The following is a 25,138-nucleotide window of genomic DNA, read 5'->3' on the forward strand; positions in this document are numbered from 1 at the left end:
TATGATAAGCTTCAAGATTATTATAATGACTAAGTCCTGTCCTTCAATTAGTGTAGTTGAAGATGGAAAGATAATTTGCTTGTTCATTGACCTTTTCCTTTGCCCATGTATGAAATATGACATGCCATGGCAATGTAACTATTGTGAAGTGCATTTAGGACATACTTAAGTTCTATAAGGAAGAAAATCAGTATCAAAGCAGCAGTTATGGCCAAAGTTTTATTACAATCCTAAAGCTTTTTTCAGATTTTCAAGGATGGGCAGATTATCTTCTGTACCACCATAATTGGCTTTATTTTATCTCAAGTTTAGGAATTTATAGGCGATCGATCAAGTTATAATGACGTATATCCCTATTGGTGCGCCTGCGTTGTCAGTGCATGTTTTTGCACATATGCATCCCATGTGTTAGTGTGGAAGGCCAGGTACTCCCTTGACAGCACCAACCTGAGCAGTTCTCCACAATTTGCTGAGAGCGCAGAGTGATTCACTAGCTCTGCTTTGCTATTGTGCATGCTAAGCACTGCCCAGGTCAGTCTGAAGGGAGAGCAACCTGCAGGCTCCATCTGCTCCTTTCTGCTGCACTGCATTGATGCAAAACCACGCTAATCTGGCTGCTTGTCAGGACAGGTTAGTGAACGCATGCAGTGGCTGAGACGCGGCTCGACCAGTGCTTTGGAAAATCATAAGCAGCCCCTACAGATGCCATGTTAAGTGTAGCAGAACAGGCTGACTATCAGCCACAGTGAGACTTGCAGCACAATGAATGTGTGAATGTATTTTTCAGTTGAGAATCAGTTTCAAGTTAAATGGTTAAATACTGTTGGGCCACAAGTAAATCAAAATTGGGAAAAGTAACACAGATAGTTTACAAATACTTTTTAGGTCTGAATTTTTTTGATTATCGTGATTTATGTGCCCCATTGTGTTTAGTCTTTCATCTTATCCTCCAGTCTGAGGGTATTTTAGCCAAGTATAACTGATAAGTATAACTGACCTCATTTTACCCAGCACCTTTTGAAAACTCTCTTGTTTAATTCTACTTGCACACCTTGCTCTTCACCCACTGACAGGCACATCTTGGTCTTGCAGGTTGAGCATCCTGTCACAGAATGCATCACTGGCCTGGACCTTGTCCAAGAAATGATCCGTGTTGCTAAGGGTTACCCGCTCAGGCACAAACAAACTGATATTCCCATCAATGGCTGGGCCGTGGAATGCCGGGTTTACGCTGAGGTAAAGCCAGTGGTGCTGGGAGCAAGGATGGTGGTGGTGTCCAGAGTCAGGAGACCTGGTGTAGCTAGCCCACGGGTAATGCAGGGCGTTAAGTCCTGTGTCAGGTATTTGATTATGTAATCCATAATCAAACCAGAAAAATGTTAGATGATTTCCACATAATTCACCATAATTTTAAAGAATTATGTATTTCCAGCTGCCATTCCAATCAGAGGCAACAAGCATTGGTTGAGCATTTCTGAGCATGAATGGACTATGGTTTTATTTTTATTTTGTTTGCTTTTGTTTTTCAACCTCATTAATAAGAAATAGTTATAACTTTCTGTGGGCTTTTTCAAAAGAGCCTACCCTGAGTACAGGTTATTATTGATTCCACGTTTACTGAACTTTTTTCCAACAGTTTTTTTTTTTTTAGTTTGTCCTTTATGATTACATGGACATTATGATTAAAATTTGAATGAGCTTTTCATAAAGCATGTATTCTTATTTCATAATTTTACTCATCAGTTCTTAGTTCAGTATTTTGACATTACTGTATAATTATATGAATAAGGAAATAGAACACTCAGTACCTAAAAATGTGGTTTTTTTTTCCAAATGATTAAGACAAGAATTCAAGGCAACATTTGCACCTTTACTTTTAGATTGTCTAAAATGTCTGTCCATATAGAAAAAAAAAATCAGTGGTATCTGTGTTTAAGACTACTGAATGTTGTGTCAATCTTTTTAAAGTAGCTTGAAATATGTTTTGTCATGGCTGTTACTGCCCCTCCTGCTCTGCATCATGTGTTAAGGGGTATATCTTTTTTGTGACACTGATCTTACTTATTATTTATTCTGATGATCTAAGATCTTTGTAAATGGAATACATATCTAGCAGCACGTGCAGCGATTCTTTTCAGGTCTTTATTTGAAGAGCCCAGATTCTCAAGTTTTACCATATGTGAGCTGTTTTGAGAAGTAAGAAAAACAAATATCTTTAGTGCAGCACATTTGTTGTTCTGAACTTGAGTATGTTTTGATGTAGAGCCTAGGTTATTTTATTTTTGCCCAAGGCATTCTAAGAAGTTTTACAAAAAGTTGGAATTTTACCAATTACAATAAAGTACGATCAAGGTCAGGCTAAATTCTGCTTGCAGTTCTGTTTGATTTTTAAATACACTTTTGAGTTGTCTAGTGGGTAAGACAGTAGCATTCCGAAATCTGTGATTCGGTAAATACTGCATGTTAAAAATAGAGCTATGAATGCTTCTTCGTTGTAGCTGACCTTACTTGTGCTGATTTATATTTCAAAGACTGTGCTTCCTTTCCTTTGAACTTTCAGGACCCCTACAAGTCTTTTGGTTTACCGTCTATTGGGAGATTGTCTCAGTACCAAGAGCCGATACATCTACCTGGTGTAAGTCATTAAGCTGTAATAACAGCTGAGGGGTTAAAATCTTGATTTATGTCGTACTTTTATGTGAAAGCAAGTCAACACCAAAGGGTGTAAATTGAGGGACAAGTGTAATTCAGGGGGAATCAGTGTTTTTATTTAAAAAAAATTTTTTTTTTGTACTTTAGAGTGTTCAGGAAAGACAGAATTCTTTTGACAAGGGAAACTCAGAGACATCTGATAACATAAGTGATAGTTTAAGAGGTTCCCAGTTCTTTTGAAAATTGTAACGAAAAAGATCATGTAATCCTAAGGAATAACTATAAATGATTTTTTGTGTGTGTGTGTGTGTGTGTTACAGTTTAATCTTTTCAGTAAATAGAATGCAGCTTCCCTAGATAGTCAAATGTCAAGAAACTTAAACACAAAATCATCCCATTAATTGAACTGGATTAAGAAAAATAGAGTGTGCCTCAGGCCATTAAGTGTCACTGACTTTAAGAATACATGTTGTTTATATCCGTTAAGAAAAAGTAATCTGTTTTATTCCACAGTCTTTCTATCTTTAATAACTGCTCTTTAAATAGTTTTTGTTGCATGAAAAGAACAAGGACATTCCCTTTCCCTTAATCAAGGTAGAAGTGCACAGATATGACACCATGTTAGCTGGTGGATGACAGGGCTGCACCATCTGTGAATATGATTATTCAGCTTGATTACTGGCAAGAAGATGGTGAAAGATTACAGGAAGAATTCTAAATTTGAAGATGTTATTGGATATATGATTTATTTCACTTTTTAAATTGTTTTTGTCCATGTGCTTTCTAAAGGGACTTGACCCTTTCTAGGCTGGGAGACTCCATGCTGTGTTCAAAGCCTGAAGGCAGAAAAAAAATTGTAAAGATTTAACAGGCATTATGTGACGTTAAATAGCAGATGAGAAAATAAGTATTATAGGGACATATCTAAACACTTTTTTAATCAAACAAAAAAGTATTAAATAAGAATTGATAATGATCACTCGAGTTGTTAGAAGTTTTCACCACGTTGTAATAGCTAACAGGATGTCAAACATTTTGCCCTCGCAAGTTTTTGTAATTTGCAATTTTCAAACGTGAGACCTGTTGAAAGTACAAGTGATAATGGACAAACTATACCCCCTACAGGCTTTGTCCCACCAAATCTTTCTTCAATTAATGCTGCAGCAGGAGTTTTATGTAATAACATTTGCAGTTGTGAGCCATCCATAGAAAGAAAAAACAATTAAAATGCCTTAAATGTTCTGCTTACTGCTGTTATTTGCTTGTGTGAATGTTGCATGTCAGCTAAATGGACCAAGGAATAGATAAAGTGATTGGGTGCAGGAGAGTGCACACTAAGCTTTGTCTATCATTATTGCTGGGAGCAATCAAATTGATGTCAGCAGGACAGTAGATGCGTTGACAGCTGTAATTATGTATCTCCATGGTGATCACTTTTGGCCTGTCATGGAGGCCCATGAGTCCCCTCCCTTGGAAGCATTTAATCAGATTGGGCTGTCACTTGTCAGGTAGACATGGCGGGCTGGGAGTTGGGCTTCGGGGGAGAGGTAGATTGAGGAGGAGGGTGGGAGATGTCTGATACTTCCCAGGGCCCACTGTGGTACTGGAGAAAGCAGTTTCAATTATGCTGGGGGTTTCTGAGCAGTGGTTTAGGAATCTCATACAGAGCTGTGTGGGTGTTCTTGTTGTGAGCGTCCTAGGTTCCTCCCTGCCTTATTAAAACTAGATCAGTCAGTTTAACTTGAGGAACCATGTTTACTCTTACCTTTTTTGGTCACAAGCATACATACTTAAGAGTTGACTTATGGTTTGTACTTTTCACATGCATCTTTAAACCTGAAATTTATCAGTAGGGCAAATATGAAGATTTCCTTTCTAATTCTTGATAATCATATTTTATGAATTTATTTTCAGACTACATTTTTGTTCTGTTTATAAAATTGGTTCAATTTCCATTTGATTTTATTCCTAAAGCACTGCAAATTTTTATGGCCTTTGTTTCCCTGAAGGAATGAGCACTTGATTTGACTCTTAATTGTTAGAAATTAGTTTTTCGGAGAAAACTTTGTAAACAGTAAATTATAGAACAGGGGTTTCATGCTTTGTTACAATTTCAAATTGGAAATGTCAATTTGCCTACATGTGTTGATTACACATATTTTGATTTTACCCCATATGTTTTTAAATTAAAATGGCGTATTTCCCATGATCATGATTTTAGTAAATACGAGAGACATAGTTGTATGTAGGAGCTCTGAGTCACTTAACTTTTAGGATGGTATTATTCAAGGTAATTAAAATTTTTAAGTTATGAACTATAGGAGGATGTAATAAATATTCTTTATTGTCTGTTATTTCACCAGTGAGTTAAACATCAGAATTTTTCACTAGCTTATAGCTGTTAATGTAGCAATAATAGGAGATGTTGAAAGTCAAAGGTTTTAGAACACAGCCTCATTAGCAAGTATGCTGTGGTTTTACATATGACGTGATGGTAAAGTTAGATCTTTAACTTTTTGGCATTAAAACGGAGACAACTAAAGTACACAGTCATCTTTTTGGTTATATAACCTGATCGTCTGTTGCCCTTTGGGGCTACCTGAATGTGGGGAGAGTGAAGACTGATAGCATTGTTTCAAAGCTGCTCTATTTATTTTTTTCTAGTTCTTTTTAAAACTTTTTAAATTAACACCAGGAATTTAATAGAATTTAGTTTATGTTCTGAAGTATGTTTTCAGAAAATAAAGCCGAAGTATATTTTGTAATATGCTGAGTGGCTTTCACCTAAAGATTTTCATGTATGACTGTGAATAGGAATATCCATATTTTTGTTGGTGTTTGCAAATTTGGAAATAAAAGCCCTCTGGGCATAATGTTCTCTTTTAAAACCTTACAGGGAAAATATATTGGTGTAATTTTTTTTCCTTTTTGAAGAGAGTGAAACCATGGCTTATCTTTTGATGTCACTGTGTAATAAAGCCATCATCTTACCCTCATGTGGCTATCTTAGACAAGAGGTTCTACATGCGGTCCCTTGATAATTGCCTAAATTAAAATATTAAAGGCCTAACAGCTGCTGTGTTGACCTTTTCCTGCCTGCTGCAGACAGATGAGCTGCTGTTTATGAGGCCCACTCTTCCCACAGGTGATGAGCGGGAGCTTCTGCTCTTCTCTGCCCACCCCTATACAATGTTGGGCATCAAAGTCCTGCTGTTCCAGCAGCTTCGATTAAATTCCTCTATCCTCAAGACCCCTAGGATATGCCTGACAGGCTCCATATTTTGATTAATTTTTAAATACTTCAGATTCCAAAACTTGGTCACAATAATTTAATAACTACTCTGTCCTCAGCAACTGCTCATTTTAGAAGTTTTACATGGCTAACCTCCGTGCCTTGCTGCTGATATCAAACTGGGAGATGAAAACAAGAATCAGTGATGTACTAACTAACTTGTTGGCTGGTTAACAGCAATCTGGCTCTTCAAAAGGGTATTTTGAACTTTTGCTGTTTTTTTCCCCCCATGAAAATTGCAAAATCAGAACTCTAATTGGGGCTGTGTCCTCACAAAGCAAAGCCATTGGAAAAGCTGTGTAAACACGGAAGCCTCAGGGGACTAACAGTAACAGAAAATAGCGTTTTACAGTTGAGAGGGTGCGGCAGAAAGGAAAGTGTTGCCGTGAAAGGCCAGGACGTTCTGGCACTGAGAGGCAGGCAGCCAGGGCTCAGGCTTCCCCGGCCGCTCAGAGGGATTGGGCAGGGAGTCCCCTGAGAAGGGGCGTCATCCACACAGGCAGAGAGCTGCAGATGCATCCTGGGGCACTGGTGTAGGGTGTACAAAGTCCCCGCTTTCATTCCTTAGTTCCTTCATTTAGTAACAGAAGCGTGTCTTGTAGTTCATATTAACAGATCAAGACGGGTTGGTCTCTGTGCATTTGAGGTTGTTTTTCTAATGTTCAGGAATGGGAATGTTACTTGAGATCGAAACTATCTAGTTTCTCTGTGGAAATTAAATTTGTGGCTTTAAAAAATTCTGCCCAATATGAAGTTCCTTTCATTTTTCTCTCTCCCTCCCAGGTCCGGGTTGACAGTGGCATCCAACCAGGAAGTGATATCAGCATTTATTATGATCCTATGATTTCAAAAGTTAGTTCCATTTCTTAACTGTTTCTTTCAGTGTTCTTTTGAACAATGTACATATTTAGTTAAAAAGTCTGACACAGAGCCTTTACCTGAATCATGTACTATAATTAAACAAGTAATTATAGACTGATGTAAAATAGAAACTGCAGATTTTTTTCTCTTAAGAAATTTTAAGACCATATTCATTTGTCTGTCCTCCCCAATCAGATCATCCACCTGCACCACCCCCACCAACAAACATCCACTCAGGGGCACCAACCCAGCTCATAGCACTAAGAAGGCATTAAGTTTTGTTTGCTTTTTGGGCAAATTTAGAAAATTGCCTAAGGTAAAAAAGTGTCAGGTGATATCAAGAAGTTGGGCTGATAGGTAGTGTTTGTTGGAATGCTTTTGACCTATTCAGTTTTTCTTTGCAAATTAATAGTCCTTACGTTGTTGATTTGACAGTTACGTTTCTAGGTTTTTTTTCTTTTTTTCTTCCCTTTGCGGTTCTGGAGCTCAAACCCAAGGCCTCCTGTATGCCAGGCAAATGCTCTACCCCTGAGCTCCACCCCCAGTCCAATTACATTTTATAGAAGATTATAATTTGTGTTTGTCCACCTGTCTTTTCCAAGTTTAAGTTTCTAGATTGAATAATCAACTTAATTTATTTTAGTATTGAAATCTTAAGACTTTATAATATGTAAAGTATTACAGTAGTTAAAACTATATATTTTATTTGAAAATCTTGTGTTCTCAAAAATGTTAAATCTACATTGAGGAATGATTTTTTAAATTTTTCTTTATTAAACTCTGTTTCATAAGATGGTTTTTTCCCCAAGAGTACTTTTTAATGTAATTGTAGTAAACAAACCAGTTATTTATTTATTTTTAACTTTGCTTTTACACTAATATTGTTAAAGTGAACCTTAGCTCTTTTTTATTAGAGAAACCTGATTTAATTTAAAAATAAAAATACATAAAATATCATAAATGGAGTTTTAAATCACTAAGATTCCATTTTTGGATGTATACTTTTCTGTTAATGGCTTATGAATTAATTTTCAAGCTGGTTTAATGTTGAAGACCTTACAAAATTTACCAAAGTTATTGTCGTATACAGGATAACTAATGTCATTAAATCCTTAATGAATAGTTAAATTCTTATCTATTAATTTATATAAGGTATATTTAAACAAGCACAGAATTCTATAGAGCAGGAAGGCCTTCATGTTACTCTAGTACCAGTGCCCTTTGCTTCTGTGTTCTATTAAGTATGAAACTGAGCAATTCTTAAAATAGACTTTTTAAACGTTCATCCTTTTATTTAAAAGTTTATGTACTTTTTTGGTGGCTTATCAACATGTTCCCTGTTCAGTGTATCAAAGTTGGAAACAACAGAAAAAAAGGGAAATAAAAAAGTCTTACCCAGTCCCATATGTTTACATCCTGTCCCCAATCTTCACATTTCATGTATCTCCTTTTCAACTTTTGGCTTGTTTTTGTGATTTTTGTTTTTTCAAATAGCTCTTTACCATGATAATGAAATGTGTAAGTTTGAAATAGCTAGATTGTAATATTTGTTTACTTGAAAAATCTTAACTGGCACATTTTATATTAAAAACTAAACCACTGTGAAGTTTCAAAAGCTATCTTGGGAAGTCTTTATGAAATACTTCACTTGTTCCTGGATTGAATCATTTATCATGTAGGTAACTATAAACGTTGTTTCTGCCTGTCTGATTTTAGTTAATCACCTATGGCTCTGATAGAACGGAAGCCCTGAAGAGGATGGAGGACGCACTGGATAATTATGTTATTCGAGGTAAAAAGAATACTTTGTGGCCCTGTTACTACATATGGTGTCTAGTTCTAGCAAACAGCTTGAAGTTTTACTAATTAGCGAATTCATGAAGCAGTTGTTTACTATGTATTTAGTAGAAATCAGAAAAGCTTGAATTAATTCAACTGACATACTAGACCCGCTTCCTTTTCGTTAACAGTCCTATATGTTATACGTGCATCTTAGGTTATTTAGTAAACTTATGATTAGTAACCTTTCCTAAATAAGCATTTTCCATTTTGCAGTTACTATTGTATGTAAAACGAGAATCTATAGCATAAAGAACCATTGGCCAGTGCAGTTTGGTAACAATTTTTCTATATTATTATCTATGGAGTTTTTTTATTTGTTTTTTGAAGTAGGAAACTTGAGAATGTATGGAGATAGAAACATAGTGAGTTACCGTTGGATAGATTTGGGGGTAGGGAGAATAGCTCTTTGCTTTAGAGTACAGCCCAGGGGTCGACTGTTTTCTGGGAAGTGCAGCTTTGTTCCCCCTGTACGGAGCTGGTATCCGTAGTGCCTAACAAGATGAGATCCCGTGAGCTATCAGAGGTACAGAAATAGGAGCAGCACTTGCATTTAAATAATTAACTCTAAGTTATACTTATCCCCTTTCGGTAGAGTAGGTCATATTCTAAATTTTATTAGAAATTTTCTATTAGTAGTAAGTAAATTATTTTAGCTCAACATAAATTGTTATCAGCTGTAGAATAATGGATTTTAACACCAAATTGAAAGGGGGAGATCCAAGCTGGCTTTGAATTTTGAACAAGTAGTGAGGGGGTCTTTTTATTTAAAAGTTTATGTACTTTTTTGGTGGCTGGGGGCTTGGTGGGCCTGAGAGGCTCCTTTGGGAGTCCAGGGAAGAGAGTAGCTGTCATGTATGATGCCAGACTTCCTCAAGGCCAAGTGAAGCACTCTTGCAGATTTCATAAAATCTTCTTTCAAGTGGACACAGCTTTTGGGTCCTGAGGCTTGGCAAGTGGACTCAGGCTTTGTGCGGAATAGAAAAAATGCTCTGTTCTCAGGGTTCAACAGGAAGTCCAGCTTGGCAACAAGCACGTCGAGCCTTTGCTTTGCCCCCTTGACCGAGTTACTTTGTGCAGTGAACAGTTTGTACAACTGTCCAGTAGCAGCAATTTCATGACCCATTTTTTTCAGCAATCTACTTTCCCAGCTCATTTTTATCTGATGACAATTAACTCATGCAGTCCACACTTTCCCTCATCCTTTCTCTTCTGATTTTTCCTTTGTTAGATCAGAACAAATTCTTCTTTCTCCTCCCTGTAAGCACTGCCTTCTTCCCTTCACTCTTGTTGACGTGTAATCGTGTAATCGTGATTTTATCTCGTCTCCTGTGTTAGGGATTCATCCATGTCAAACAAGGAAAACGGGAAGCTTTCAAGTGTGAAAATTTGCAGATCTAAAATTTGATAAAATCCTCTTCATATTCTTTCTAGTTTATTTTCTACTTCCTTTTTTAGCCTTGATTTTATTTACTGATTTATAACTTTGCTGTGTTCCTCTATTTTAAGCAGCACATATTTTTTCTTTATGCATTGGTTTTATAGGCCCATGTGTCTGTATTCCTTCCGAAGTAATTTTTCCCCAAGAGGACATTAGGACACGTTCGGAACATTGTGTGTGTGAGTGTGTGTGCGTGTGTGTGTGCGCTATAACTACTGTACATACATGGTCATAAATTAGTTGTATGGGAAACTTACTCCTGGAGGACTTTTATGTCTTTGTGTCTTCTGGGAGTGGAGGGTCCCCTGACCTTGATCTTTGAATTGTTTTACTGTGGTTGTTGAATTATTAGATTTTGGTTAATTTAAGTTTTACTGCAACAAGCTCAAATGGTAAAATCTTGAGTTTGAAGTAGACAGTTTGAGTAAGAATATGTTGTTGTCACATGTCCATTCAACTGGTAGAGCACAATATGATGGTGTTTAAGTTAAGTGGCTTAAATACCAAGGTGGCTTCCCTTAGTCTCCTAACTTTACGTGGATCACATGTAGAAATGTGTTCTATTGCACATATAGATTTTTCTAAGCTTAGTCTGAAATTTTTGCCTTGAATCATCGTGATATAGAGGAGTGAACCTGGGAGACTGGGATCCACATCCTGTTGTCATGTCACAGCATGTAGTAATAGTGTGCATACTATTTTTGACTTATTGTCTCTGTGAGCCTCATTTTCCACATTTTGAAATGGAGTGACAGTCCCTGCCCCATCCTTAGTGGTGAGGTTTAGGAGAGATTAGGCATGTGAAGGGTTTGGTACTCTCCTGATTCATGTTCTCCATCAGCTTTGGTCCCATCTCTTCTCCCTCTCTCACCACAGTTACAAAACCACATTTTTACATGTCACAAATCATAGTATTATCAGTGGTGTGACATTTATCAAGCCATAGATAAATAATAAGAAAGCCCATCTGTAATCATCCCCAGTGCTGGGTGCTGGGGTCGTAACGCTCATGGCAACCTATCCCAACCCTTCTCTGAAGCATTTACTGTCAGCGTAAAGAGACTATTAGTTGTGCAATTAATGGCTCACTGTTGGATCATCCTGTAAGAACATTAGGAAAGTACAGGCTCGGTGGTGCTTACCGTGTTTAATTGTGTGTTACTGGCGCTGAGTAGTGCCTGGCACATGGTAGATGATGAATAAGTCTTTGTTGGGCGAGTGAGTGGTGCTGTCCCTGATTTCAGGGCACTTCTAACAACCCTGGTATGAAAAACACATGAACAGAGAAATATAACTGTTTGCTGTGGTCTTTTGGGAAGATAATGTGGTAAGATATTTTAAAATAAAAGTACCAACCTTTGACTCAGCCACTCAACTTTTGGGACTCTTTCCCATGGAGTTGGTGGTCCCAGCTGTAAGGTGATGTTCACAAGGACAGTGATAACAGCATTGACTGTCATGGCTAAATGGCTGCGCAACTGGGTGTGTACTAGATGCACGCTGCTTGAATGAGCACGCCCGGCTGACATAAAGCACTGTGTGCTGGTGACTTGAAGCCATGGCCATGTGTGCTGTTAAAGTGGGGGAGGAATTTGCAGATCCTTGTCTAATACGTTCTCACATTAAACTCCCTTATTAGCCTAAGATATTTTTCATTATGTTTGGATGGACGCAGAGAAAGGGATGTGCATGTATCAGATGGAATTTTATGAAGCTCAAAGTTTTTGTCAAAAGGGGGTTATTCTTGCTGTGCTTTCCCTAGGAGTTTTATTTCAGGTGTTTTTCAACCTAGAGAGAAGTTGAATAAACGTGTGCCACACCACGCTCTTCCCCTGGCTCATCAGACGTTAGACTCTGACATTTGCTTTTTTCCTCTTTTCCCCCTCCTTTGCCTTCCCCTCCTTCATCCTCTCTCTTCCTCCCTCGTTTCCTCCCTCCTTTCTTTCCTGTTTTCTTTCTGTTCTGTGTGAGAGAAGGTTGTGAGCTCCATGACATGGCTCCTAAGTGCTTCACAGGGCAGCTTAAGGGTAGGAGCACGTTCCCACGAACTGCAAAGCCACTATCACTGCAGACAAGATTTACAACAACCCGACACCATCACTGCCGTCCCATGCAGATCCCAGGCTCCACACTTTTCTCCCAAATTGTGAGTTTTATTTGCTTTTTAAGCCCATTCATGGTCCAGACCTTGCACAATACCTTTAATTGTGTATTCTTATTCTCTTGCCCTCTTGTGTTTCACTAGCATTTTTGAAAGTTTTTAAATTTATTTGTTCTAATCAGTTATACATGACAGCAGAATGCTCTTTGATTCATTGTACACAAATGGAACACAATTTTTCATTTCTCTGGTTGTACAAGATGTAGCATTGCACCATTTGTACAATCATACATGTACCTAGGGTAATGATGTCCATCTCATTCTACCATCTTTCCTATTCCAATACCTGCTCCCCTTTCCTTCCTCCCTTTTGGCCAATCCAAAGTTCCTCCACTCATCCCATGCCTCTTGTCCATTATGGATTAGCTTCTATTTATCAGAGAGAACATTTGGCCTTTGGTTTTTTGGGATTGGCTTACTTCATTTAGCATGATATTCTCTATCCATTTACCTGCAAATGCCATAATTTTATTCTCTTTTACTGCTCAGTAATATTCCATTGTGTATGTGTATACACACACACACACACACACACACACACACACACACACCCCACAGTTTCTTTTTCTTTGTCCATTCATTTATTGGAGGACATCTGGGTTGGTTCTGTAGTTTGGCTATTGTGAATTGTGCTATAAACATTGACGTGGCTGCATCGTTGTAGTATGCTCTTTTAGTCCTTTAGGTATAGACTGAGGAGTGGGATAGCTTCGTCAAATGGTGGTTTCATTCCAAGTTTTCTAAGGAATCTTCATACTGCTTTCCATATCGACTGTACCAATTTGCAGTCCCACCAGCAATGTATGAGTGTGCCTTTCTCCCTACATCCTTGCCAACACTTATTGTTGCTTGTATTCATGATCACTGCCATTCTGACTGGAGAGATGAAATCTTAGAGTAGTTTTGATTAGCATTTCTCTAATTACCAGAGATGTTGAACATTTTTTCATTTTTGAATAGTCTGGGGCAGGTGACTTGTATGTAGACTGTCCCCACTCTTGACAGGTGATATTAGCACTGGTCCAGTGGTGGCACTCAGGAGTGAGCCAACAGGATGGGGTTGTAGTTAGAACAGTGTGTTCTTTAAGTTGGTAACTTTGAATATGGTGCAGTTATTGAGGGTTTGGAAGTATCAGGGGATGACTTTGTATAGAGAGTGATGGTCAACATCTCATTGGAGGGTTCTTCTTCTTGCCGAGGGGGATGTAAGCCACCTGAGAACTTGAGAACCTGTGTGCCCATCAACTCAGTTCAGTTCAGACACTGTTGGTTAAGTACTCAGGCCCATGAGAGTACCCACTTCATGTGCCAGTTGAAAGGCCCAGGTTGCCACCGTAATTCTACTGATTGACTATAAATTGGGGATTCTCACAACCCCTTCCTCATTTTTGATAGTTTACAATGTGGATTGAGGATGACCTTCAGAAGAAAGTTTTGAATTTTGGAGCATTTGGTTTCAGACCTTTAGATTAAAAATTTTCAACAAGTAAAGTCTATACAAGTATTCCAAAATCCGAAGAACCCCCAAAATCTGAAACACTTTTGGATCCAAACATTTCAGATAGGGGCCCTCCACCTGCCATGGCTGTAGAACTCTTGGAGGCACTTTATCTACTATTACTGGTTTACTATAGAGGGTACACCTTGGGAACAGCCAATTGGAAGAGGTGCTAGGAAAAGGATGGAGGAGGACCGCAGGACTCCCCTGCTCCCTGGGGCCTGCCGTACTCCCAGCACTTCCTGGGTTCTTCAGCCTGGAAGCTCTCATGATCCTGCCCCATAGAGTAGGCTTTTTATGGAAGCTTCAGAGACAGGGCGATGGTTCTTATTGGCCGTTGGTGATTAAGTCCATCTCCAGCCCTAGGTTTGGGTGGGTAGATGTTCGGGCTAAAGGTTCTAAATCTCTCATTACATGGTTGGTTCATCTGGCTCCCAGCATAAGCTGTCATCATCAGCATAAGCTCAGATATGGTCAAAAATAGCTTATTATGATAATAAATGATGCTCTTCTCATCCCTATCATTCAGGAAAGTTCAAAGGTTTTATGAGCTCTGTACCAGGACCTGCGACTAAGACCCCAAATCACTTCTGACTTCTAGATCCATGTTAGTATTTCTGAATGAATCAACATTCTTTGGGAGAACTCAAAACCGATTAGAACCCAGTGTATTTTCATTAGGCTCCCATGCTTCTGCACCCCAGCATGACCTCTGCAGTCTCATTCACACTTTTATTTACTCTGACCCAGTTATTTTCATTGCCTGGATAGCGCCATCATCTCCCACCCGAGGATCTTGTGGTTAGGCTGTGGTCTAAGCAGTTGTAACACAGAGAATTAAAAACATCAAAATGAAAGGTGACTGAGGAAAGACAGAGTTGACTTCTTCCTCCTGCAGCAGTACAGAAAGGAGTTGTCAAGGGCTGCTGGGGGGCTCTTGCACTGAAAGCAGGTGGTATCATTTTGGGGACCCAAGTGGACGCTTTTATGCCCATTGTCAAGTGCCAGCAGGAAGGCGGTGGGGAGTTCTTGCCCACTTGCCTTCAGGAAGGGCCTTGAAAGGGCAGTTTTAGTTTTACTTTTGTTCCCATCCTATTGGCATTTAGTACCCTGGCCACACCTAGCTGCAAGGAAAGGTGGCACTTGTAGTTGATATCAAGGTCGTCAGTCCTTTAGGCTAAAGGGTGGCATTTCTCTTATTAAACAGATATTGGTGGATGTCAAAGGAAATGAGATATACACGTGTGTCTGATTATTTGTGGAAACACATAGCCATACACACCCAAGGCCAGAGGAGTATGGTGGGAATGATTGGGGACGGTAGAAAAGGTAAATGTGATGAAGGGGAGAGGTGTTTTGATTGTACAGTTTTATGATTCTGACTTCTAGATCCATGTTAATATTTCTGAATGAATCAACATTCTTAGGGAGAACTCGAAACAGAATAGAAACCATAATGGGTGGACTATATTTCACATGAATAATACAATCATGCTGAAGGGGAAAGGAAAGAAAAAAACTAACCCAAACACTTTAAAGAGAATTTTAACTCTGTATATCCTCAGGCCGAGGAGAAAATATGTATAAACAAATATTAAACTCTAGTTAGTAGGTGTTTTTCATAGTTGATGCATTAACAGTACTGAAAATAATTTGGACATATTCTGGAATTGAGGAAATAAACACATGTATTGTGGATAATAAGAACCAAATTTTTCTCTGTTGGAGAAGGCAGTAGCAGATGTGGGAATGCATAGGGGTGGAATGGCCTTTGTGGTGTTGGGTTGAAATTGGAGGTCGTGTGAACTCCCGGGTTTTCACATAGACTGATACATATGACTGATACATAGACTGATACACAGTGTGTGTGTGTGTGTGTGTGTGTGTGTGTATGTGTGTGTGCATGCACGCGTACATGTGCACATTATCTAGCTTGGGGCTTCTCACCTTTGGCAGTACTAACAGTTTGGAGCTGTGGGTGGCTGGCTGTATTGTAAAATGTTTGGCAATACTCTTGGCCTCCACCCACTAAATAATTAAATGCAACCAGGGTTCTCTGATACCGTGGCTGATTTCAGTAAGAATATAAGGTGAGCTGGAAACATCTTGTGGAAGAAAGTAAACAAGTGCTCAAAAAATGATGATCTGTCAAAAGGACGTGAGAGCCAGCTTGCAAGGGCTCCCACTGGCCAAATCTTAGAAAATAAATAGTGCTAAATAGTGCCAGGAAGGGACTGTCACCCATGGAATAGAATGAGGCCCTAAGTTGATGCTAACAGAGAGAGAGCGGATAATCTGGGGAAAAGACAGTTCTACCTGTAGGTTTTTAGCTCATTAATAAATGTAGAAAAATCACCATCTGGTAAACACCAGATGTTTAAGTCAGAATCATCAGTGGATGCAAAAATTAATAATGAAAATATGAGAAATGGGTATTTGCATATTTTCTTGACATCCCTCTGTAAGATGACTTATTAACCATAAAGGGAAGTCACACTCCTTTGCTGTGTGCTGGCTGCCTAGGCAAGCAATCCCCATCCACCTCACCAGTAATGGATGAATCAGCATCCTCTCTCTACAGTGCTGAGCACCACCATTCGTGTGATATTTTTGCCAAAAATGCATAACCTGAACGTGATCCTGAGGAAACATCAGACAAACCCACCTGAAAGACAGTCTACAAAACAAATGGCTTTTGCTCCTCAAAATGTCAAGGTCACTAAACACAAAGGGAACTGGAGCAGCTTGTCTAGATCAAAGCAAGCAAAAGACGCATACGGGGAAGGTGGCCCTGGATTAGATTCTGGAACAGCAAAAAATGCTTTGCTTATAGTAAAGGTCATAGTGGGACATTTGGTGGAATTTGAATCAAGCCTATAGATTGGACAGTGATATCATTATCAATGTTATACTTCACTGGTCTTGATCACTGTGTGTGGTTCAGAGACTTACTTTCCTTTTAGGAAATGTGCAGTGACATATTTAGTGTTAAACTTGCATCTTGTCTACAATTTACTTTGAATTGTTTAGAAGGGAAAATTGTGTGGTCTATACATGCAGAGAACATTAATGATACAGCAAATAAATGTGATTTAAGATGTTCTCAGCTGGAGAACCTGTACTATTTTGCAAATTTTCTAAAATTCCAAACTTATTCCAGAATAAGAGTTTTAAAACATCATGAGGAGGAGCTTCCTCTGCTCCTTTCAGATCACAGTTCAGGAATAAAAGCAAAGATAACCTTTTGATTTTTATTCTTCTGGATAATTCTAAAAGATTGGTGGGTTAGAAAAAATTGTTTTGTGAAGGACAGATGAGGAAGAACCATTTACTATCTTGTTTTGCTAATTGCTTAATTATTCAAATATGATTTCTTTCTCTGAGTGATTGTGAGCTTTTTTTTTTTTTAAATAGAGAAACTTTAGACCAAAAATGTAACTTGGTTAAAGTTAATTCCTGAGTCCCCATGAAATGAGCAGTGCCTTTGGCCTCTGTTTGATCCTGGCAGTGTGCACAGCTAATGTCTGGCCAGTGTTTTGGAACCAGCAGGCAGTCAGGAGAAGGCTGCTCTTGGGGCCTCTCGCCATGGCTGGTCATGATTTCCCATACAGATGGGACCTGGTGAACTTTGGCAGAGGTCATCCTCAATTCCCAATCTAAAACTCCCAGTCATAATTTTTAGGAGTATGTGATTAATAATATCATTGAGGTTGTAAAGTAACTCCCAAATAATACCTCTACTGTCCACTTACTTTTGCACAAAGAGCTGTTCAAATGGCACTGTCTTTTCTGGTACATGGGAAGAAAGTAAACTAAGTACAAAATGGGAACTTTCAAATATGTAAAATACTGTGTAATAGTTCAGTGACTGCTCTTTTCTGTCTGATGTCTTGAACGTTAAGGTGTAAAATAATTTTCTGACTAATCCCATTTTGACTTTAATTAATTAATTAATGTGCAGTACTGTTGAGAATATTTCTGCCATTAGCCATTTTACCACATAATCATTAGGGGAAAAACAGATAATGATTGATTTTTACATAGTAATATATTTTTCTTATAGAATATTATTTATTTATAATATTTATTATTCAGAGAATATTAAAGAAAAGATGCTTTTGTGTTCTAATTTTCTTCTCACAACATTGTTTAGTGAGATAAAGCATATTTTTTCATGTTGTATTTACTGTTCAAGTTGAAGGATTTTTAAAAAGTCCAGCTTCATTTGTGTACTTGAATGGCTCCATTCTTTGACATAAAAAATGTAAATTATTATTTTATTATAATTCCTTTGAGGCATATTTTCTAAAATCAACACCTCTTTTTCAGATTTGAATGTGGAATGAAATTACAACATATCATTTATCCTGTAAGACTGCATACATTTCAACTTTTTTGGATGTCGCTAGTTACATATTCATTACTGGTCATCAGAAAATAATCTTTGTTCAAATTATTAACTATTTCTGAAAGTTGTGTTGTCTTTTACTGAAGGGAGGGTCTGGTTCCAACTGTTCTGGCAGTGGCCACATACAGAGCTAGAAAATTTCTACCTGCACAAAGCTGTAAAAGAAAAGCCAGTGAAGTTAAGTACGAAATAGTACATACATAAGACAGCAGTGTTATCTTTACATTGGGAGGGGGAAGAACAAAAATCCTGAGAGTTAAAATGCCTGGCTTACAAGTTCCATTCTGTAAAAAAGCTTGTAAGTTGAAATACTCTGAATCGTTCATTTGTACCTAAGAACCATCTTTTTTTGGAAATTAAATTGCTCCTGTTCCTTGGTCTTTCGACTTTCATCCTTCCCAGGCCCTCCTTTGGGGCCCTATTTTCCTCTAAAACTCCTGGTATTGGGATACATGAAAGGTTTGCATAGTGCTGGCTTCATTCTGCACTGCTCTTCTGGGCGGTGCGTCACGTGGACGGCTGCATGTCTTGAGGAGCCTGCCTTCTGCCTGCGCCTCTGACCACCTGCTCCTCTGCTCGCTGTCAGACATCAAGTGGTCATCTCACAGGCACTGCAAGTCCATCTTGCCCACGATGAGTCGAGTCGTCTCCTGTCGGCTCAGCCCTTCTCTGTACATGGCATCTTCTGTCCTACTGCCGAACAAACGTTGGGTGTTGTGCTCGGTTCGTCTTCCCATTGTCAAGCCCAGCGAAGTCACTCTGCCCTATCTACCTCTGGTCTTGCTCTTTTTCTTCATTGGCGCTGTCCACACCCTAGCTGTGGACCACAGCCTGCCCGTTCTTCACTGTGTGGCTGAGAGCTAATCCATTTTCCCATCTCCATTCCTGCCCTTTGCAGTCCCTTTTCTATCTCACAGCCTAAGTGGTCCTGGGCTCTATAAACAAGGTCCTGTCCCTCCAGCCTCAGCCATCCTCTTTGCTTAGAAGAGACAGTGACATCTTTGCCTGGTCCTGCCACACCCTGAGTGCCCCATTGGCCCTTTTAGCCCCTCTGGCTCTCTTCTCTCCTGCTCTTGGGCAAGGCTGTCTTTCTTTCGGTTTTCCCCACAGAAATAACTGGTGGTGACCATTTGCTTTTTTCAGCAGTGAAAGATCCCTAAAGCACCCAGGGTTCTCCCTGATGACATCCAGATCTCAACCACCCTAGGTGTCCTTCTGTATCTTTTTGTTTTCTTTCCCAGCCAGAAAAATGTATTAAGTCACAAATGTGTTCCTCCTCTGGAACTCTGCAGCTGTGGTTCCTGTGCATAGGGACCGCTCCGCCAAGTGAGATCCCTTTTCTTCTTCAGAAGTACTTTGGTTTTGGTCAATGGATCAATTGCCCTTTGATGGCCTGACATCATTCAAGAATTCTCACCTCTCTAGTTTGTCTTTCTAAGCACACTGCTTCAGCTGAGCTTCATTTTTGCTGATGTAAGTGCTGAAATGTAACATTTTTTCAATGATTCTTTAAGTATGTTTGTGTCATCAGAAATTTCCTATATCTTCTAATACATTCATTATAAAAACATTTATTTATGAAAGCTCTTAGAGGAGTCTGATAACTCCCATGTCTCAGGCATGTAATAAATTTTGTGTATCCTTTCCCCATTAACAAGAGAGAAAGTTCTTAGAAATAGTAGCTATTGTGTGTGAGCTGGCATTGCCCACAGAGCAAGGCTGGAGAGCAGTGCATTTCTCCTGAGTGTGTGCTATAAAAGGTACTTATTAGGACCAACATCTGTGTGTAGTAGTGTCTTACATGGTAGGAGGGCAAGGAAGATGAGGAGAAGGACAGAGAGGAAGAGGTGGAGGAGAACAAAGATGACATATTTGTATAGCTGAAGGAATACCATTAATATTTGAATTCTAGAACTTTCTCTAAATGCTTTAGAGTAGTTTGGATAGTTTGGGAATTGGCTTTTATAAAATAAGAACACATCACATCTTCTGAGCAGGAACAGATGCTCAGAATTTTTCATATAGTTGCTCATATGATCTAATATAAAGAGATGCATAGAAAAATGCCTGTAAGGTTGCAGTAAGCTGCTGATATTGATAAGCCTAAAGATGGGAAGTCGTAGAAAAATATACTCTCTCCTCCCCCATGTACATGCATCAGGGCACTGGGTAATCTGCTGTGATGAAGATTTCTAAATACATTGGTGTAAATTAAGATAGAAATGTATTAGCTTTCATGTAATATAGTCTTCCAGTCCGTGCTAGTGGGGTGGGTCAGCTTCATGAGGTCTTCCAAAGACACCCCCCACCTTGTGGCTGTGTTTCATTCCCCTTGACAAAGCTGAGTTCCCACCACATGAGGAATCTCACAGGAAGAGGGAATGAGAAGAAGTCTAGTAGGCGCTTTGTTTTATAAGCAAGTATAGCAGGCAAGGAGCGCTCGCTTTAGCTCGTGTTCCCATGTCTGGGAGTTAGTTTCAGCCTGGCTGCAGCTAGGTGAGGAGATACAGGCTGTGTCTGGGTGTCTTGCTCACGTAAATCTTGATTTCTGGGGGAACAGGAAAAAGGTTTTAGGGGAGCTAGCAGTGTATCTTAACATGCTTCTATATTTTCAAAAACTTCTACACATACTGTTATTAAAATTTTTAAAAATCTGTTGCATTCATGATGCAAAATTCAGATGGTGCCAACAATGCAGTGAAAAGGAAGCTGCCCTTCCTACCTCATTCCCCTACCCATATTTCTTCTCCTTGGAGAAAACTAGTGCTACCATTTATTGCCATTGTAGTTTGTAATTGTTAAACTTTACATTATTCAGCCTCCCTGGACCACAGTTTTCTTACTTTGAGGTACCTCGCGTTTCTTTGTGGTTTTCTCATTCCATAACTGGTTAATGGAAGTTTCCAAATCAGGTGTGCTCTCAGCTTCCTTCCTGTGGGATCTGATTGCCAGGTGAACGATAGATGAGGAATAAATGCTGACAGAAGATCAACACTGTTAAGACCCAGGAACAGATGTGGGCTGCCTTGGCCATGGACTGAGGGTTTTTGACTTTGTGAGCTACTTTTAAGGCCCTGTAATCAAGATGACCCAGGCTCTTCTTCATAAACCCTTCTGTGTCTTAGGACTCTCCCATGCACCCTGTGTATTTCTCTCGTAGCAGTTACCTAGTTTAACTTTACTTTGAAATAGTCATTATCTGCTAGGCTCAGTTTTTTTCTGCTGAGCACACATTTGTGGTCTCCCTCTCCACACACTCATTGAAGTACATTTGACATAAAATGAACTTCTAACATGTAAAGTGTTCAGTTTGATGATCACTGACGCAGACACGTACAGCCATGTAACCATCATGACTAGATGCTGAACGTTTCTGTCTCCTCCAGAGGCTTCCTCAGGGTCTGGGTAATCCATGTCCCTGTTCTGTTGTGACCACATGATCTGCTTCCTGTTACTATAGTTTAGTTTGCATTTTCTCAAATTTGTTCTTAGTAATTTATACTGTATGCATTATTGTTGGTCTTGCCTCTTGAATTAGGTATAATTATTCTGAAATTCATCTGTGTTATTTTGTATGTTGATGACTCGTCTCTTTTTACTGCTGAATAGAATTCCACTGTTTGGAAAAATCACATTATATTAATCCATTCATTTATTTGTTGATGGACATTTAGATTTTTTCCAAGTTTTGATTATTACAAGTAAACTTGATATTAACCTTTGTGTGTAAGTCTTTGCGTAGCCATGTTTTTATTGAACTTGAAAATATTTAGGAGAGAATTGTCCAAATCATGAAATAAGGATGTGTTTAGCTTTTTCAGGAACTGCCAAACTATTTCAAAATAGGTGGACCATTTTATACTGCCACCTCCAGGTGGGGCCATCCGGATTGTTCCCTGTCCTCACCAGCAGCCATGGTTTAATTTTTAGCCATGTGAATTGGTGTGTAGTGGCATCTCTTATTTTTGACAGTAATGATGCTGAACATTTTTCTATGCTTATTGGGCATTTTGCAAACTGTCTGTTTAGATCTTTTGCCCGTTTTTTTCTTTTTAAGCTTGGCTTGTTTGTTGTCTTATAAGATGTATTGTAAAAATGTTTTTTTTTTAAATAGTCCATGTTTCTTGTCTGACATATGGTGTTGTAAATATTTTTTCTCAGTCTGTGATTTGAAGCTCACTTTTTAAACTGTCTTTTTTTAATATTTTATTTTTTAGTTGTGGATGGACACAGTACCTTTATTTTATTTATTTATTATTATTTTTTAATGTGGTACTGAGAATCAAACTCAGTATCTCACATGTGCTGAACTATCTTTTGAAGAACAGACTTTAAATTTATTTTATTTTTATATATTTGTTTTTTGGTACTGGGGATTGAACCTGGGACTCTTCATCACTGGACTGCATCCCCAGCCCTTTTTATTTTGAGATCAGGTCTCACTAAGTTGCTAAGGCTGGCTTCAAACTTGTAATCCTCCTGCCACATCCTCCTGAGTTCCTGGGATTACAGGTTTATACCTATGTGCCCAGCAGACTTTACATTTAGATGCAATACAATTTGTTGATATTTTTATGGATCATTTTTTGTGTGACTGTGAATCTGCTTCCTACCCCAAGGTAACAAAAATTTTGTTTCTTTTATAAATCTTAAAAATAGTTTTAGACTTTTAAGACACATTTAGGTTTGTGATCCATTTTGAGTTGATTTTTGTCTCTGATGTGAATTGGAGTGAGGTTCAATTTCTTTCCCTCCCCGCCTTCCCAAGAGTATCTAGTTGTTCTAGTGCTATTTATTGGAAAGACATTATTTCCCAATTGAATCGACGGTAGCAAGCTGTTGAAGTTTTCAGTGGGTGTGGGTGTTTTAGTGCTACTTCATGTTCAGGGGTTTGCTGTTAAATTTGAGAGTCAAAGGGAAAAGTACTCTTGAGTGTTCTCCCTAGGCCATTGGACACTGATGATAAGTTTCTTCAAGTTACAAGAATTAGGTTTTTAGTTGACTCATTGTTTCCCAATTTAACCTATGTCATTTTATTTTTAGGTGTTACACATAATATCGCATTACTTCGAGAGGTGATAATCAATTCACGCTTTGTAAAAGGAGACATCAGTACTAAATTTCTGTCGGATGTATATCCTGATGGCTTTAAAGGTTTGTATGATTGAAATATTTTAGTTACTCAAAGTTATTTTGTAACTTGAAGTCATTATTTTCATGCTTTATTGTCACACACAATTTTTCCATTTGAAATTTTGGCCTTTGACTTATATTATACTTGATTTATTAATATATTTGGAAAATCCTAGACTAGTGACATTCATGATTTTAAGTGTTCATGTGTGACTCTTGAATATAACAATCTGTAGTTTTATTGAGTGAAGAATGAAACCATGTGAAATGTTCTGTGAGTTTAGCCTGTGGGCAGAGAATGTTATGTTAATAGCTCATTGTCCTACCTGACTTTCTGATATAGGTATATATAGGAACCCTTTTTTTAGTGTCTATATATATCCTTATGAAAAACAGCATTGACTTTTTCAGAAATCCAGATGCTTGTCCTAGTTGATAAAAATGACGATGTCGGCTGGGCATGGTGGCACATGCCTTTTATTCCAGCAGCTCGGAGGCTTAGTTAGGAGTATCGTAGGTTCAAAGCCAGCCTCAGCAACTTAGGCTCTAAGAAACCTAGTGAGACCCTGTCTCAAAATAAAAAATTAAGTGGGCTGGGATGTGATTCAGTAGTAAAACACCCCTGGGTTCAAATCTTTGTACAAAAAAAAAAAAAAAAAAGACAATGTGTAAGAAGACAATGGTTTTTAGTCTGAAATTGAAGTTTTGAATAAAGAAATGAGTGGAATATGATGTTTAGCACTGGACTGTTGTCAGTGAGTGTTTCTAAGTAATAGAAAAAAAATGGTCGATGAGGAGAAAAAAATGTGAAATGGAGGAAACTCTTCTGTGAGTTTTGAAGACGTGGTTAACGTGTTATTAAGAAACTCACAGAATTTACCTGAGACTTCATGGAAAAGAGACAAGGTGAGATCCAGAAGCCTCTACACGAATTTCTGGTGATGGTGGGATGTACGAAGGTTAAGTAGTCTTCCATTTAAAGTGTTCTAGTCTATAAAATGACTTACATAGTCACGTCAGGAGCTATATGTAGATTCATGTAGTTGATCTGCTAAATGCGTTTACAAAGTAATTTTTAATTTAAAATTTACAATTTAGAGTTTTCCTAAGAAATAGATTTGAATCTTCTTTTAAAACATTAATGCTAGAGTTTTATCATTGGTATCAAGGGGAAGGAGGAAGTTCTTTTATTTGGGTTCTTAAAATCCAAGGATTCAGGGCTGGGGTTGTGGCTCAAGTGGTAAAGTGCTCGCCTAGCACATGTGAGACACTGGGTTCGATCCTCAGTACCACATAGAAATAAAACATTGTATACACCTAAAACTAAAAAATAAAATTTTTTTTAAAATCCAAGGATTTATTAGTACTTAAAAACTTACAAATTTGAAAGAGTACAAAAGAAAATGCATATTTAACATGATTGCTATTTTATTTTTGTGTAATGATTTCATTAATGTCTGTTGGTTTCATGAGGTCAGGAACCACTTAAGTCATTGCTTCTTATTGTGTCCCTAGCAACAAACCATGACAGACATTAAGTAAACAATTGTTGAATTAATGAAAATAATCTTTTTTAAAAAAAAAAAGAGAGAGAGAGAGAGAATTTTTTCAATATTTATTTTTAGTTTTCGGCGAACATAACATCTTTATTTTTATATGTGGTGCTGAGGATCGAACCCAGGCCGCACGCATGCCGGGTGAGCATGCTACCGTTTGAGCCACAACCCCAGCCCAATGAAAAGAATCTTATTGGTAGTTTTGATGAAGGGATTACTTTGCATATTTTTAATTATCTGTACATGTTTCCAGATAGCCCATTCACTCTGTTTTGATTCTACTGTTTTGGCCTCTTG

At 38.4% G+C, this 25,138-nt stretch overlaps 1 protein-coding gene across 6 annotated transcripts in view; it reads left to right on the top strand.

The window, feature by feature from the left end:
* Window positions 1-25,138, top strand: part of Pcca (propionyl-CoA carboxylase subunit alpha) — a 345,878-nt gene that overhangs the window by 171,931 nt on the left and 148,809 nt on the right. For all 6 annotated transcript variants that reach the window (XM_078016291.1, XM_078016287.1, XM_078016290.1 and 3 more), the window contains 5 exons: window positions 1,093-1,236; window positions 2,561-2,635; window positions 6,728-6,796; window positions 8,522-8,597; window positions 23,196-23,306. In XM_078016291.1, coding sequence (XP_077872417.1) covers window positions 1,093-1,236; window positions 2,561-2,635; window positions 6,728-6,796; window positions 8,522-8,597; window positions 23,196-23,306 — 475 coding nt within the window. The remainder of the gene's footprint in view (window positions 1-1,092; window positions 1,237-2,560; window positions 2,636-6,727; window positions 6,797-8,521; window positions 8,598-23,195; window positions 23,307-25,138) is intronic.

The sequence above is a fragment of the Ictidomys tridecemlineatus genome, chromosome 6 (genome assembly GCF_052094955.1).
Source record: "Ictidomys tridecemlineatus isolate mIctTri1 chromosome 6, mIctTri1.hap1, whole genome shotgun sequence".
Classification (NCBI taxonomy): domain Eukaryota; kingdom Metazoa; phylum Chordata; class Mammalia; order Rodentia; family Sciuridae; genus Ictidomys; species Ictidomys tridecemlineatus.